Source organism: Zalophus californianus, chromosome 9 (genome assembly GCF_009762305.2).
Source record: "Zalophus californianus isolate mZalCal1 chromosome 9, mZalCal1.pri.v2, whole genome shotgun sequence".
Lineage (NCBI taxonomy): Eukaryota > Metazoa > Chordata > Mammalia > Carnivora > Otariidae > Zalophus > Zalophus californianus.
In genome coordinates this window covers 87,285,311-87,303,466 of record NC_045603.1, presented here as the reverse complement: position 1 = coordinate 87,303,466, position 18,156 = coordinate 87,285,311, and the positions used below count along the sequence as shown (strand labels likewise).

The window sequence follows — 18,156 nt, the reverse complement described above, 5'->3', positions numbered from 1 at the left end:
CTTGCTTGCAATAGTTCTTGTGGGGATTGTGGGGGGAGGGGAGGGGGAGGCACAATGTTCAATTTTGAGCAAGCCTGTTACAAGTGAAAACTTTGAGAAGCTGAAGAACAACCAGCATGATGAAGGAGATTTAGTTTAGAGGGAAATGGTTGAAGGAATTGGAAATATTTCAAATACATAATAAGACATGGAGTTTAGAACTATAAGATAGTTTTGTGATTGGATCATCTTATAGATGATAAAACCAAATCTCCAAAAGTTTCAGTTTGCCAGATTTGGCTCAGTCAGTACAGCCTGGGACTCTTGATCTCAGGGTCATGAGTTCAAGGCCCATGTTGGGTGTATAGATTACTTTAAATAATAAAAAAATTAAAAGGAGTTATGTGCTCTTGGTCTTTCCTACCCTGTTCTCAAAACACATACTACCCGCCCCAAAAAAAACCCACCACACACTCTTAACATTCTCTGGGTCCCAGATGAACTCCAAGGTCTTTGTACTTAGTAGAAGAGCAAGGATCTTGGCCCTCCTGGCTTTGGATCAACTGCTTTTTTCCACTTTACTCTTTTTCCACTGTGTTGCTGTGGTTTTCACAGCTTTATCCCCTCTGTGGGTGCTTTAAGCCACAAAAAGGTATATTTGAGACTACCTCTGGTGTTTGTGTAAAGGTAACATCATTTCATTGCCCTAGTGGGCACAAATTATGCAGGGGTTTTTATTTCCCCATACTTCATAGCTCAAATGCACCCAGCTCATTATACCTAATCACAATGCAGTCTTTTCTTACTGCAGTACATTAGTATGCATTGTTACTGACAACAGTCTTTGGGTCAAACAGCTCTGACATCCAGCTTGTCAGCCAAGGATTCTCAGATGATTGAAGAGTATGGTCAAGTAACTTACACATTAAATTTTCTGGTCTATGTAATCACCAACCTTTTGGGCATTTTAACATCCAGTAGGAGGCAGCAAAATATTATGCAATTATATATGCACAATTCCAAAATATATTCTGTGTTGAAAATACAGTACACAGAAGAAAAGTATTAACTAAACATTGAAAGAAGAGGTCAGATAACCTGGGCTTATGGGGCCCCAACTCTCCCACATTTGGTTTATTGAATTACATTTTATATTAGGATATAAGTTTATGCCCAACCAATATAGATGCTAGCATAAGATGAATGCTTATGATTCAATATTGATCTTTTAAATCTAGATTTTATTGTGGTTACTGTTAATTAAAATGTTGTGTTTGCATTTAGAATTTGAATTGTAATTGCACCTTATGCCTACCTCTGAAGATAGTGGGGAAACACAAATGCTAACTTTATTTAAAAATTTTAATTGACTTTTTGAAAATTCTTTTTATTTATCTACTGGCATGAGGTTAGCAAAAGGATAGTTTTGATAAATTCAAAGCAGTGTTTTTATCACAGTGCCTTTTTTAAAAAAAATTGTAAACTAAAATTCTACTTTATTCTTTCATTTTAGGAAACTGGAATAATTTTTGCTTAGTAATATGCCTAATGTATCCATATCCAAAACTATGGCATTTTAAAAGAACTTTATTTTAGATGCTTAATGTCTATGGGGAAATTTTAGATTGCTTTAAAAAGCCTCCCACAAATGTTTATACCAAGGTGGAATATTCATTTCTATGCTAGAAACGTGAAATTGCTGAGATTTACAGTTGTATACCTAAATATTGTTATGTTGGAGTATTTTTGTCTTTACGTTCAGTTTTGAGCTTTAGCTTCGAGTCATTTTTATTTTTCAAATTAAAAAAAGTTATCAAGGGGAATTTTCTCTTCCAACCACAAATGTACTGATGTACTTCTTCCCAGAAATAGTGATGCTTTATGAAGGAAGCATTGCAATGGAGGAATCACACACACCTGTGGTAGTTCATTTCCTGTCTTTTGGCCATGTAGGCTCAGCTCACACCCTTCAGTACTCCATTCCTACACAGTGATTCCCACTCACCTGTTCTGGTGAGATGTATGAAAAGATTCTAGGGGTCTGTTGATAATGAAAACAAGATAAGGAGACAGACTTGAGATTAGACCTTGGACATTCTTCCTAATAAGTGTTTTCCCTTTTTTAACCAAACTGTATGTTGTATGGAATAGTCTTTTATGTAAGTAACAAAGATTTTTTTTTTACTTAATGTAGTAAATTCATCAAACTGAATTTCATAAAAAGGTTAAAATCTGTTCATTAATATTTTATATCCCATGATCAACTTTTTAAAAGTAAGTCCCGATATATATTTTACTTACCAGAAGAGGGGGGAATGTACTCTCATTTAGAATCTGGAAAACAACTCTCTTCTTCATTTTTACATTTCAATTATTATTTTTTTTAATTTTAGAGTAATTTCTTACCAAACATTACCAAGAAATATGCCAAGCCACAGAGCACAGGTTATGGCGCGCTATCCAGAAGGTTATAGAACACTCCCAAGAAACAGCAAGACCAGGCCTGAGAGTATCTGCAGCATCACCCCTTCCACTCATGACAAAACAGTGGGACCTGGAGCAGAAGAGAAACGGAGATCAATGAGAGATGACACGATGTGGCAGCTTTACGAGTGGCAGCAGCGCCAGTTTTATAATAAGCAGAGCACCCTCCCTCGTCATGGTACTTTGACCAGTCCTAAAACCATGGTTAATATCTCTGATCAGACAATGCACTCTATTCCCACATCACCTTCCCATGGGTCAATAGCTGCTTATCAGGGATACTCCCCTCAACGAACATACAGATCAGAAGTATCTTCCCCAATTCAGAGAGCAGATGTGACGGTAGACCACAGGCACAGAGCCCACCACCCTAAGGTAAGATGTCTGCTCAGCTTGTGCTAACTACTACTTTGTGGAGGCTGTGTTTTGTTTCTGGCCACACTGTTCCTTCTTTTAAATGTAAAAGACAAAATAGGGAGCAGGTAAGCAAGGCAGCTCTTTTGTTTTAAAAAGTAAGCAAAAATAATCTGCAGTATCAAAATCTCACATATAAAAACCTAAGCTTGCAATGCATCGTCCCTCAAGAGCAAAGAAGTGGCAGATGCTTTATGCATTCTTCTGTGCTGGATAGCATATCTCACCAGCTTTCCATGTAGGTTAAGACCACTTGCATATTTATTGGCTCTTCACACACTTGAAAATTCTACACCTGCCCCCTTACAGCATACCTGCATTCATATATCAAGCTCATCCTGCTCTTTGCTAAGATAAGTGCTAGCCTCATCTTCTAATCAGCTGCATATGTGGCTTATTGAAATACTTCCTTAGATGCCCAACTTAATATTAGAATAATAATGCTTACTGGTTTATATACTTTTTTAAAATTAAGATATACATAGAGATCATGATCTACTTTGTACATGCAGTTGGTTTAAGCATTGCTTAGTAAATTACTTGGAGTGAATTCAGAGTGGTTTGTGTTAGTTAGCTTTTTATAATACTAAAGCGCTCATTTTGATCAGTCAGCCTACATGCAGCCATTTCTTTAATGTCTATCCTAAAATGAAAAAGAGTTTTTCGGGGCACCTGGGTGGCTCAGTTGTTAAGCGTCTGCCTTCGGCTCAGGTCGTGGTCCCAGGGTCCTGGGATCGAGCCCCACATCAGGCTCCCTACTCAGCGGGAAGCCTGCTTTTCCCTCTCCCTCCCCTGCTGCTTGTGTTCCTTCTCTTGCTGTGTCTGTCTCTGTCAAATAAATAAAAATAAAATCTTTAAAAAAAAATCATTTAAAGAAAAAGAATCTGTCATTTTCTTTTTTTAATTCTAAAGAATTTTTTTGCTTTATACCATTTTAAAATGTACCTTTTCTTATCCTTGTGACAGACTGAATCCTTCAGTTATAACATTGCATAAAGTTTATGTTTGACTTTTCCATAAATAAGCATTAGGTAGAAATGAGTAAGTCAATCAGGATTTTTTTTTTTTTTTGGAGGAAGCTTTAGTTTGCCTCAACAACAACAAAAAAAGGCTCACTTTGAACTCCATGGTAACAAAGTTCGATGTTTTAACACTTTGTATACCCAAAGGCTAAATCAAGTTTGATTTTTAAAAAAATTGTAATAATAGGGCACCTCAGTGGCCCAGTCGGTTAAACACCCAACTCTTTTTTTTTTTTTAAGATTTTATTTATTTATTTGACAGAGACACAGTGAGAGAGGGAACACAAGCAGGGGGAGCGGGAGAAGGAGAAGCAGGCTTCCCGCGGAGCAGGGAGCCCGATGTGGGACTCGACCCCAGGACCCTGGGACCATGACCTGAGCCGAAGGCAGACGCTTAACGACTGAGCCACCCAGGCGCCCGAAACACCCAACTCTTGATTTCGGCTCAGGTCATGATCTCAGGGTCAGGAGACCCAGCCCCAGGTGGGGCTCCGCACTCGGTGTGGAGTCTCTTTGTCCCTCTTCCTCTGGCCCTCCTCCCGTGCGCGTGCATATGCGCTCTGTCTCAAACAAACAAATAAAATAAATAGTAACAATATTTAAGACAAATCTGCTGTAATACAATTTATTAGTGTGTGGTTGAAAAGTGTTCTCCTGGTATTAGTATTTTTCATAGTCTTGGTCAAAATTTATCATCTGTTTCAACAACAAATATAAATGAGCGTGTGCTCTCTATCTAGTTACCAGTCAACTAATGTCTACTGTTCCTCTTTCCAAAAACTTCTTAAACATTGCCAGAAAAATTTTTTCAAACTATCCTGTCGTTTTCCTTGGTGTGATCCGTGGCTCCCAAAGTATGTCCATGGATTCCCTGAGGGTTCCTGTGGCCCTTTCAGGGAGTCTATAAATAAGCTCAAAACTATTTTATAATGGCAATCAGGCATTATTCATTGTGTTTCCATTTTCAGATATCACAAGAACAATGGTGGGTATTGGCACCACATACTTGCAGTAGAAATAAAGTAGCAGTTTCACTTTAAAAACCCTTTGATGAAGCAGTAAAATATATTCCATCTTGACCTTTCATTATATATCATTTTAATATTCTTTGATGAAATGGGAAATATGCTTAAGGCATTTCTCTTGCGTACCAAAGTACTAACTAATATTACGGTTGACTCACAGAAAGAGATTTGTGTGATTGAGTTGCAAGCTGAACTAGCTCCTTTTTTTATGAAACACCATTTTTACTTGAAAGAACGAATGACAGACAAACTATAGTTGTTCAGACCTGGTATTTGACAGACACTTCTCAAAGTGAAATGTTACCCTGTCACTTCTAGGAAACAACTAACAGTATTTGTCACTGATGACAAATTTGAGCTTTCAAGCAAATATTAGAATTGTGGAAATCTTGTATCTGCCACTGAGTTTGACAGCGTTCCGGTGCTTCAAGATCAGTGGTGGTATTAACAAATGTGTGTTACTGATAACTGTATACTGATATGTGGCAACATCTGCATAACTCCCTGAACCAGTATTTTCCACATGACCAGTGTTTGATATTACAGAATCAGAGATGGGTAAAAAATTCATTTAAAGCATAAACACAGGCATGCCTTGTTCTGTTGCACTTTGCAGATACTGCATTTTTTTTGCAAATTGAAGGTTTGCAGCCAACCCTGTATCAAGCAAGTCTGTCAGTGCCCTTTTTCCACAGCATTTGCTCACTTCATGTCAGTGTCACATTTTGGTAATTCTCACAATATTTCAAACCATTTTATTACTGTTTGTTATGGTGATCTGTGATGAGTGATTATGATTCACTGAAAGCTCAGATGATGGTTAGCATTTTTTACAGTAAACTATCTTTTAATTAAGGTATATACATTTTTTTGACATAATGCTATTTGCACACTTAATAACAGCATAGTTTAAATATAACTTTAACATGCACTGGGAAACCAAAAATTTCATTTGGCTTGCTTTATTGCAATATCCACTTAATTATACTAGTCAGGGACCGAACCCACAGTTATCTCCTAGGTATGCCTGTAAACCAGTAGGTGTTAATGTAACAGTATGAAAAGCTCCTTGATGCAGTTTCAGATACCACTCTGCAACTAACTTTTAATATCTACTTTCATAAGCAGTAATAGCAAATTTTAAGTGATATTTTGTAATGTAAACTTCAGATTTCTCGTCACTGACATTGACCACAGATTCTATATTGTACCTTCCTTTTCCTAGCATGTCTATGTGCCTGACAGGAGGTCAATGCCGGCTGGCCTGACTTTACAGTCTATCAGTCCCCAGAGCCTCCAAGGCAAAACGGTGAGTTCAATGTTTTTATTTACCATGTCATGTTTTATATATGTGCTACATACAATAGCACGTCTCTGACAGAGCTTCTAAGTTTGAATTTTTAGAGGGATTCCTCCCAAAGAAAAACCATTGCTACTTCTGTAAAAGAGATGCTCATCAAAAGAATTTGGGATCATGTAACCATTTCATTGTTGGACTGGATACTCTCCCTAAATGTCTGAATGCCTAAATATAGGATTATATTTTCAAAGTTTATTGTATAAATTGGGTGGGTTTCTTTACTTCACTGGATGTTTATTCCCTTGTTCTTAAAACAGAAGTTGGAGTAGTTGATTAGTGGAACAAATCCAGGCAGGGTGGTGTAGTGTGTGTAGTCCCACTACGGGCCTCTTAAGAAGTTTCTCCCATGAATTTTTATGTAGATTAACAACTTTAGAAGGGAAAAAAAAAACGATTTACATATTTATGCAGGGAGGTACTATAATAATACACGAGGTGTTAGCAAGTACTTACCATTATCATTTCATCCTCAGTATTATGTTCAAATTGGGAAGGAGTTCTGTCACCAGGACTCTATTATTCTTCACATTAAAGAGAAAGGACAACTTTTCATTACTTCGTTTAATTTTAATGGCATTCTTTTATCTGTGCTTTAATATTAGTAGGTAGTCTCAGTTCTAGTGAAGATGTGATTTGAGGATCTATACAGTTGTTCATCATTTAAAATTCCCCTCCTGAAGGAATCAAAACAAATTCATGTTGTATGTGTTTTGCAGACATTGTTTTATTTCCTCTTTCATCCTTTACATGCTTAGATATAAGGAAGATATTCTGGCTTTGAACTACTGGCAGCTTATTTATTAAAGGTTATAAATATTGCTTGATTAAAACTAAAAACTTTTAAATATGAGATTGTTGATCTGACAAAGAGACAGACACAGAGCATTATAGCATTAAGATAATGCTAAGTATCATATTATGAATTTTTATCTTCTGCCTTGCTCCCTCTAGTGGATATTTAGGATAAAATTTAATTATCACCTCCTTTTGTGCCGGTCAAAAATGTGCCTGTTTTTTATTTTGCCTCAGAGTTTAAATATATCAGAAACTTACTGGAACCTTTTGTCCTTTTGAAAATCTCTTTATCTTTTTAACTCAGCAAATAATAAACCAGAGTCTCTAGATTCCTTATTTTGGTATTTCTTTCAAATATCACTCTGGGTCTTACAATATCTACCTGCCTTACACCACCCTGCCTTCCCCTTGGCAAGACCTCAAGAGCTTGATATGGTGGTCATAAGACAGACTGTCCCATAGTCATGAGGTCACCAGATGTGGTTTGCATTAGAGCAAAAGCAGCTATTCTTTTCCTGTTGTGAAATTTCTTCAAGTCCCACACATACACGTTCTTTGACTCTTTAATATAAAAGACTGTTGTCTCATCCATGTAGATCGCTCTTTCTAAAGAATCCTATAGTAACTATAGTTTACTTCTGATATTTTTCTCACGTGAAGGCAATAATTTTGAATATAATTTCAGATAACAGTTAAAAATTATTTCTGTCCCTTAAAAGCGTTGTATAGAAGCGTCGTGTAGAAAATAAAGAGCAATAGCAAATGAACAGAAGAGAGCTAGCATTAGCACTGTGGTATAGGCAAGACAGATCAATCTCAGGAACGCTTCTTGGCCTGGAAGTTTTAAGAGCACACCGTAGCCCTTAGGTGATGAGAGTCTCCCTCTGGCCCATCTGCAGTTTTTAATCATAACAAAGTTCAGAGAAACACCAAATAATATTTTATGACCTGTAAGATTGCCAATGACCATACTTTATTGCATTTCTAACAAAGAAAAATATATCAGATTGGCCTGTTAAGGAATGTTATCTCTGCCTTTGAAAATTTATCTCCCTTAGGGATCATAGAAACCAATCAAAAATCAAAAGGTTCTCTGCTTTCCCCAGAGTGTGGGAGGAGGGTTTATATACTCAAGGAATGTTTCTGTTTGTAGTAAGTGCTGTCTTTTTTTTTTTTCTTAAAAAATAAAAACTGATCTTTTGGTCATTTAAAATATCCTGTGAACACACTGACAGTGACATTTAAAAATATAACTGGGAAGCAATTAATAGATCCCAGGTACTTAGTTTAATGATATGAAGATATCATCCAAGTTTTACATGAATTTTAATTCTTTTTATTTGCCTTCTGTTCTCTAAAATAGAGTGTTGAACATGCAGGTATTGTTCTGTTGCTGTGAAAGTCTTAGGTGTCATTTTAAAATATCTTTTAATAATAGCTCTTATGTACAAACCTTTATAATGGTTTTCTGGCATTGTGTTTTTTTATACTTAACATTTAAATATTCTCTCTTGAGTTCTGAGAAAATGCCTTAATACACTGTTGTTTTGCTGTATCTTCTAAGTAACACTGTTCCTTCTATTTCTCTAGATATCTATGCATTTATGTAGGACCTCTCTTCATAGTGCCTCGGCACTATGTTTGATGTCAACCATAAGAGGAAACTTGCCAAGAAATCTTGGTTTAATATCTGTCACTTAAGACAACAATTAATCTGTTTTCCACTGTTTGGATTCTTAAATTGTACTCCTTCAGCCAGAGGAGCTTACGCTGCTGCTAATAAAGCTGAGACGGCAGCAGGCCGAACTGAACAGTGTCCGGGACCATACGCTAGCACAGCTCATGCAGCTGAAACTTGAGGCCCACAGCCCAAAGGTCAGCTATGAAGAGTTTTGTATGTGTCGTCTCCCATTACCACTCACTTTGAGCCACTCATTAATCAGTTTGATCGGTGTCATTGGTGTTGAGCATGAGCCCATGCAATCATTGCAGCGACATTATGATCTCTTATTGACCCTTTGAGATTTCACTTATACGTCATTAAAGGGAGATAGGGGTAGGATGAAATTCTTCCTAGCCTTCCAACCCGCTCACCCACCGACCAGCTTCTGGTCGTGAGATAGGAAACACATACAGACTGCAAAACAGGGTTATCATTCACCGTATATGTAGCTTCCACATCTGATAAAGCATATTGAAAAATCCTATAATTTCCGGGAAAGTAGTAAGTTGAAAATTCGTTATACTTGTAATAATACTGCCTTTTAAATGTCAGAGATTAAGTTCAAGATATTTGTTTTGTTCTTGATTAAAAGAAGGAACACACGTAAACATTTCTCAAAGGGTTTAATAGCCTCTGGTTATATGAGAAACATCCAAAGAAGTAGTTCTATGTCACAGAAAAGTATTAACATGTAAAACTTGTAACACTGAGTCTGCTAAAGCCATTTGAAGGATTTTTCTGCTTAATATCTTAGCTTCTGTGCATGTCTACTTAATTTCTTATAAAACTAAGTGTGATTTTATAATTTAATATGTCATCTGTACAGTTTACAGGGGAGCATGTCTGTGAAAGTTGTGTACTGTGACATAGTAGGTTGGGGTAAACTACCTGTTTTTTTATTTCAAAATTGACCTTTTCATGAATTCTACACCCTCTTTCCCTATCCCCTTTGTTTCTTGATCGATGCCTACTAGAATGAAATTCTTTCACATCATCTTCAAAGGAACACCATATATTTGGATCACCAGGTGGGATTTGTAGAATTTTTTTGCTTATAATACCTAATAGAACCTTTGAAATGTAGTGCAGTTTTCCAGGCTACTCCGATATTTTATTCATTTAGAGCTAATAGCATGACTTTTTCAAGTGACAGAATAAGATTCTTAACGGGGGGAATTCAGAAATATAAAACAAAATAAAAAAACAAGTAGAAAGGACAGTTGTGAGTGTTAGGGGCAATACAGATACTGGGTCACCAGAAAATTGAGAGCCTGAATTCTCTAGACTTCCCTTTTCTTATCCCAAGAACACTCATACTCATTAAGGCTTCTCTCCGCTTGGAGCTGACCTAATTAAACAAATAGGTACCAAGCCATGAATGCCTTGTTGGAAGACCAAGAGGGAACTTCCCAAAGGGAAGTTTAACTCTGGGTGAAGAGTGTGATGGTCATTTTTAATTGTGTAACTTGGGTCCTTGTTTGCCATCTCCTCCTGGTGTTTGGTCTGTGCTAAGCTATGTAGAGTCAGTTTTACAGTGGCCTACCGTTCCTCGAATTATCTCAGTGGTAGCAATGGGTGTGGATGGTTAGGGTGAATGGCAGTTCATGAATAGGGACTGACACTTCCATATTTTAGTTTTTATGAAACTCTCTCTTAATATTTAATTTTAATTTGGTGAGAATTTTTGATATGTTCTTACACAGAATTTCTTCCAGTGAATGCATTTTTTTATCTATATAAATTAAGCCATAACTTGTTTTAGTTTGTTTCAAAATGTTCAAACTTGAACATTTTTACCAAATGAAAGAAGTTACTATGGAAAAGGATGTAGGACAGATGTTTACATATTTATAGTTCCCTGCTTCAAATAAAACAATAATGTACTGCTTTAATTTAGTTATATTTAAAGAGGGATTTTGCATTAGGATAACCCTTTAAAAGATGTTCAGTCCTTTTTTTTAATTTTTAAAAGAAATATACTTTTCTTAATATGTAGTTTATTTATTTTCTCACAACATGTTTTCATAATGATTTTGCCTATGAGGAATGCTTTAGAAATCAGCATCTCATGACTCCAAATTCCAGTCTCCAGGGACTGGTACTATTGAAATTTAACCACGGTGTTACGTTGTACACTTTGAAAGCAATATAATAAAGACAGGTTAGCCAATGAAATGGTAAACATAAGTCTTCCCTCAAAATGTGACATTGCCAGAAAGCCTCCAAGATACATGGTAAATAACTTTCATAAAAGCTCCTTTGCCTATAAAGGTAGAGATAGTTCTGAAAAATAATGGGATACTACAAAAATTAGGTTTAAAAAACAAGGATATAAATGTGAATCTGAAGTTATATAGTATCTCTGGAAATAAACCTAGTGGTTTGCTGTAATTTGTTACTTACCTCAATAAATCAAAACTGGAATTACAGAGACACAGACCTTTAGAAAATCACAGGGGGCTCCTGGCTGGCTCAGTCAGTGCATGTGACTCTTGATCTCCCAGTTGTGAGTTCAAACCCCAAGTTGGGCATAGAGATCACTTGAATAAATAAACTTAAAAAAAAAAAAAAAAAAAACCTGGAAAGTTCAGGTAAATATATTGAAGATACCACCATTTGCTACTAAGATGCTTTTCCTCAGCTCCTTTTCCCAGGTTGATCTCTGTTTCTCCCCTTTGCCCAAGAGACCCAGATCCGACTAAAGTTTCTATTCCCCTTGGTCCTCTCTAAGCATGCTCTGCTGAGCCTGTGCTGTTGGAAAGGACCATCTGAATGGTCCTGTAGGGTAGGTGGCTTCCAAAAATCTCAATTTTTCATTGATCCACTCTATTCCCTCTACATGTCAGCAGAGATTTTGTGGTAATGAAAAGAATTACAGTTATTGTTTGAATGCTTATTTGCACAATCGAAATAAGACTATTTCTGTTGGGAAAAAATGGGCCATTTTTAGACTGTAATTAGACAATATATAGAAACAAGGTGGTGGCTTTGCCCAGAAACTCACATATGCCTAAATATATGTATCATACCTTAAGGTTTCCTAAAGAAAATCTCTCTTTAAATAAATGAAAGTTTTTTTATGGTTTTAAATAATTACATTTAATGTAAATGAAATATTTACTTTTGAACTGTTCTATATTTTACTTTATATCAGTAGTAAGGTTATTAAGTTATATAAAAAATTCTTAATTTTGAATTTTAATGAAATTTTTTTCATTCACTCAAACATTTCCAGCTTTAAAAAAAAACAAAAACATTTCCAGCTTCTAATCTTGTTACTGCCAGTAACCTATTTTAGATTAACAAGTCTGTTGTTTTTATTAGCATTAGTGGTTGCCTGGTTTTTATATAACTACAAATTGAAAAATAGATTTTAAAATCTGAAAGTCAGAGGAAAAGGCTCCAGTCACATTTTATACTACATATCATACCAAATGAACATATACTAATTAATACCCACTTTCAATACTTATTCTAGCTCAAATAAATCATTAGAATAACCTAAGGCCAGCAACAAAATGTAGTCTTTCTCCTACCCCTTGTGAGAAAGTCAAAATAAAGTTTCTGTTGATGGAAATTCTCTTAATTCCTATCACTGTTCATGAAAAATAGAGCCAAGTATAGTCTCTGAGCTGCTTCAGAGGTAAATTCACTTCTGATATTACCAGAGTGCTTACAACAAATAAAAAATTAAAGTGCCTTCTCTGAAATTCTGAAGATCTGCATGTTACACAGTCAGTCCAAAAATCTTGACTCCTGGTCCCTATAGCTTGAGCAATATAATTTGGCTTCTAATTGAGCACCATTTTGAAGATGAGTCCTGTACTGAAGTGTTTTTAACAATAAAAAAGCTATACTAATTATACGGTAGAATTTTCTTCTACTTTTTATTTCATTCTGAAGTATCCTATTATCGTCTGCTTGTGCTTGTACAGCCCAGTTAGTAGACTTTTCACAGTCTACATTTATTAAGACCAGCCTAGGTTTATTTGTCATTGTGAATTTTAAGATAGCCTGTGAACATACAGTAATCCTAACTGGTTATACTTCATGTACCTCATCCAGGTTCTGTTTAGAAAATGAGTGAGTACCTAACTCTTTGGTCAGTCATGAAGGGAAGATGAACAGGAATGGGGAAATGAGCATGTTTTTCCATTCCTTTATCCATTTTCCTCACCCCTATTTTAGCTCCTCCCTCCCTTTGTTCCTTTCTTCCTCACATGCTTTTTCTAACTCTCCCTGCTAGTGAGTAAAAAGGAACCGTGATAAAATTTAGATGATGTTCTCTTTCTCTTCTTCCTAAAACCTTCCTGCCAGCTTGCCATGTAGGCAGGGATAACAAAATGAGATGCTATGAACTGAGACTAGGGAATGAGGAGGGTAGGTAGGAATGGGCACAAGGATCAGAGAACTTGAAGCTGGGCTTCACAAGCCTTTTGTCGGTGTGCTGCCCCCTTGTGGGCAAACTAAACATGTAACCAACCCTCTCCAGCACCACGGCTCCTCACCCCCTCTTGATTTTATTGTAGCACTCCTGTGGCCAACCTCCTCCTTTAAGAATACTTGCTACAGAAAATGGAATTTGACTTCTACAAATCTGAGCTTTACTTGCACTGGTACTGCAGCAAGTATTTTTTTCATCTTTCAGATATAAAATTGTAACATTGAATGTGCTTTTACAAATTGCCCTTAAAATTATGGCATTCTGCCTTTACCCCTCTCCCTTCAGGAATCATCATAATTACTTGTACCAGAAACATTTGCTTGGGAATGGGAAAGGAATCAGCCACATTTGTGTTGGGGATTGCCTCTTCCCCATGTATTCAAAAGTTCTTTGTGAAAAGAATATGCCTCTGTTCCAATAATTAATGAAACTGATTTACCTCTACCCAGCTAGAGCTGTCTCCCTGCTGCTAGAACACACTTAAGTCAAGTTTCCGAATATAGCATCAAAGAGTATATTCTTTAACATCAGATGACGAAAGGATCTCATTATCCTCAAATTCTCAAAGAAAAACTGGAAATTTCTCCTGACAAACCAGTTTGCCATAGTACAATAAAAGAAAAATACAGCCCACGCATACCTCTGGTGTTCTTTGTTGTACAAAAATGTTTAAGATTTGCAAGACTCAATAGCGAAATCTTCGTCTTATTTTATCAGTACATTTTTTTTTAAGTATCCTCAAATGCTTGTGGGGAAGATAAACTCATTTTGGTTTAATACTAACTTTTAAAACATCTTGAAGAGAAAGCTAAACTTCCTAATTTGCAAAAGTTTTGTAGTAGCATTGCGATATCCTTTCAAGGAACTATAATGAAAGAAAACTCTATGTAGACACAATCTGACCACTTTTAAACATACTTATGCCAAGAGAAATGTAGAAAGGAACAATTAACGGAATGTATGTAATTGGTACTGAAACCATTCAAGGTAAAAATCCAAGAATACTTTTTTGCATTTTGTTCTTTGTGTTCATGAAAGACAGCTTTCCTATAAGGGAAAAAAATTCTAACAAGATGATTGAAAAGATTCTTGATGGCTTTCATTGTTCCTGTCAATTCAGCAACTTCATTCTGTGGAGCTATTAAGCAAGATCCCATTTTCTCTAATATTTCAAGGGGTCTTGGAACTTCTGTTTTCAGGGATGATGGAGAGATCATGTTTCTAGGGGATATAGAATAGGCTTTTGGCAAAAGGAAACTGGAAAAATTAAAGTATGTTATTTAACATTAATGCTACTAGTTACATGATGAAGAATATCTGTATTTTCTTATGCCTTGCTATTAAGAGCTATCCTTCCTCTCTCTCCCTTATACCTCCTTCTTCCTTTCTTCTTTTTCCGTCTCTCCCTTCCTCTGCATATTTGATCACAGAAGTCGTGGGGAGAGGGAGATAATCCCCAGAAAATTCTTAAGCAGTGTATGACATCATATATAAATAAATAGACAGTGGGTAGATTAGAATTGAAAATTCTTTGTGTTAACTCTGATCTCTTAGCCTGTCCACTGCCTATACATTATTATCATGGTTTTCCTATTTCTTACTAGTAATTAATCTATCCCTTTTTGCTAACTGTTTTCACTCACCTCAACCTTAACTGGGGGAGTTCTCTGATTTGGGTTTTGTTTTTGTTTTTGTTTTTTAAGCAGGCTCCACACCCAACGTGGGGCTTGAACTCATGACCCTGAGATCAAGACCTGAACTGAGATTAAGAGTCATATGCTTAACTAACTGAGCCACCCAAGCGTCGTAGAAGTTCTCTGGTTTTTAGTGTTCTCTCATCTAAGCATTCATCTACACATCATTTTACTAGTTGTCTCTTAGTTATTCATTTCTAACCCCTGGATTTCTCCCAGGAAACAGAGTCTGTGGTGTGGATGGCCTGGATACGGGCTTGTTCTCAGGAAGTTTACTTTGGGAAGTGATACCAAGGTACAGGAGTAAAGAAAGTGAGCAGGGAAGGAGGGAATATATTATCAACTGCCAGAGGCAACTTGGGCCTCATCTGACTGATACTTGTTGATGAAAGAAGCACTGCAGACTTGCCCAACTGAACAACAGGAGGTGGAGCATTTGTACTCCCATCCTCCTTTGGCCAAGGGCTGCCTCAAGACTATCTCTCCAGCATATTGAGGTTATGCAGACATGAGCACCTAGTGGGTTCCCATGCACAAAGTGATTGTTGGCTCAGCAAGAATGGAAATAAAAGATGGGCTAATAGGATGTGGAGAAGGGCACAAAAGGTATCTAAAAGTTCTCACTCTGCCTTTCCAGTTATGTGTTTCTAGTTGCTTGTAGAAATCTGCACTTGGACATTCTCATTCTGCCTTCAGTACAACCACAACGTGTCCAAAATTTGAATTGTCATCTTATCCTTCAGTTCCCTGACCAAAAAACTAAAAGCAGAAATGGTTCAAAATATTGTTAACCTTTAACATCATTGGTGTAACATGTATTGAACTCATCATCCTTGGGGAAGAGCTCCCTGGGCTTTGAGAAGGGTCAGGACCTTTACTTTAGCTATTGGCTTAGACCTAGAACTCAAAGTGGTTTAAGCCCTCAAGAGAAAAGAAAAAAGTAGAACCCAGTCTTCTCCTCCAGCTGTGTTTGGGAGAACCTGACACCAGTCTTGGATGGTCTGATTGCCTAGAGGATGAAAAGAAAAACCAATGGCAGCCTACCTAGAAGGATCCAAGGTATGACAGTTCTGTTATTCCGCCACTCTAAGCGTGGAAATTTTACAAATTTATAAAAACGGAAGAGTTAAGTCCGACAGCTTCCTGTAGTTACAATATGTTCTCCTAATATTTTATCTGCCCACCACCACCACAGTTCAAGTTTAAAATACCATGAAACTCAAATTTAAAGTACTTTCAGAACAGTTTTACTGAAAACAGGAAAATTGTGAGATTCTGTAGAACTATCTGAACAGGTTATTTTAGCTGAATACACAATATCTGCATGGTGTTTAGTAAGGATAATAGAGGCCATCATAACACCCTTAATGGTACAAATAAGCTCCTCGTTACCATTGAATCACAAAATCTTGGCAAATTAAAAGCACCTGCCACATTATGTCTTTCAGCTAACTCCAAAAGTTTCCCAAACTTTTTGCTACAAAATAAGGTCTCTTTGTTTTGTCATTCAAACCTTCACTCCTCTACCACCACCACCCCAGCCTGTGAAACACTTCCTACCCTAGAGCCCATTTTCTCCAGCCAGCAGGTCAGTGTTTCTCAATACTACTTTAAAAGCAATCCCGGGGCGCCTGGGTGGCTCAGTCGTTGGGCATCTGCCTTCGGCTCAGGTCATGATCTCGGGGTCCTGGGGTCGAGTCCCACATCGGGCTCCCTGCTCGGCGGGGAGCTTGCTTCTCCCTCTCCCACTCCCCCTGCTTGTGTTCCCTCTCTCACTGTGTCTCTATCTGTCAAATAAAATCTTTTATAAATAAATAAATAAATAAATAAATAAATAAATAAATAAAAGCTATCCCATTCTCTACACTGTACACCTGTCCAGTACCTGTTCATCCTACAGCTTAAGTAACACTTTACAGTCCAGAGCATTGTCATCACACCTGGGTGCTTATATATACCCTCTGTAGCATGTGGGCCAGTTACATTTGTTCCCATAAGTCAGGTTTAATGCCTTACCCAAAATCACAAAGCTGGGATGAGTACACTGTATTAAGGAGTTTTCTTTCCTTTTTTCCTAAATCTGTTTGACTTCCTTCAAAATTAATGGAGTTCTTCTATTTTCCTATCTAACAAGATGGGAAAATGAAAACAATTTCGCCACCCCTCCTAAATGCACAATATTTATAGAGTTCTATTTTGTATTTACAAAAGCAAATATTTTTATAGTTCAATGACTAGCTTTTGTTTCTATCTCATTTTTATTAATTTTTTCAGAATGTTCAGCAAAGATTTATGGAGCTCAGTGTGTAAGGCAGGAAGTTAGTGCTTACAAAGTAGAATTCTTTAATTATTTTCAAAGCCCAGGAAGGAAATAAAGTTGAGCATAAATGCCAAAATCATTTTTAAGATTGACCTAAGAGTGTGATTATGTAGTTAAAACATAAGCTGATAAATCTTTAAATTAATGGTAGGAAATCTGCTACTCAGTACCAGTTGTCACTCAGAATACAATTGCTATTAATAAAACCCAGGTCCTTGTATCTAGAAGATATTTTAACTTTGATTTAAAGCTCAGATATATTAGGGGCGCCTGGGTGGCTCAGACGGTTAAGCGTCTGCCTTCAGCTCAGGTCATGATCCTAGGGTCCTGGGATCAAGCCCCGCATCTAGCTCCCTGCTCCACGGGAGGCCTGCTTCTCCCTCTCCCACTCCCACTGCTTGTGTTCCCTATCGCTCTCTGTCAAATAAATGAATAAAATCTTTAAAAAAATTAAAAAAAATAATAAAGCTCAAATATATTTTCAAGCAGATTTACCCACAGACAAAACGAACACCTTTTTTACTAACCAGAGATACCAGATTTTCACTCTTGGAATGTTTGTCCCTTTAAAATGGTGGGGCACCTGGGTGGCTCAGTCGGTTAAGCATATGTCTTCAGCTCAGGGTCCTGGGCTGAGCCCAGGAGAGCCCAGTGCCCCACTTGGGGCTCCGTGCTCAGCGCGGAGTCTCCTTCTCCCTCTCCCTGTCCCTCTGCCCCTCCCCCACACTCCTTCTCTCTCTTGTTCTCTCTCTCTCAAATAAATGAATAAAATCTTTTTTAAAAATTAAGAATGGTATCGTTAAAATCCATGCAAAGAAGAGAAAAATATAACCATATGAAACATCATATCCACAATAATACATTTTTACAAAGTGAATTTTGAGTTCTTTTAATAT

General features: G+C 37.0%; 1 protein-coding gene across 10 annotated transcripts in view; it reads left to right on the top strand.

Annotated features, from left to right (window-relative positions):
* PLEKHA5 (pleckstrin homology domain containing A5) overlaps nucleotides 1-18,156 on the top strand; it is a 239,848-nt gene that overhangs the window by 165,121 nt on the left and 56,571 nt on the right. For 8 of the 10 annotated variants that reach the window (XM_027592895.2, XM_035729176.1, XM_027592890.2 and 5 more), the window contains 4 exons: nucleotides 2,373-2,838; nucleotides 6,150-6,233; nucleotides 8,835-8,954; nucleotides 9,777-9,830. In XM_027592895.2, the coding sequence (XP_027448696.1) occupies nucleotides 2,373-2,838; nucleotides 6,150-6,233; nucleotides 8,835-8,954; nucleotides 9,777-9,830 (724 nt within the window). The remainder of the gene's footprint in view (nucleotides 1-2,372; nucleotides 2,839-6,149; nucleotides 6,234-8,834; nucleotides 8,955-9,776; nucleotides 9,831-18,156) is intronic. The other 2 variants (XM_027592897.2, XM_027592894.2) reach the window with 1 other exon arrangement.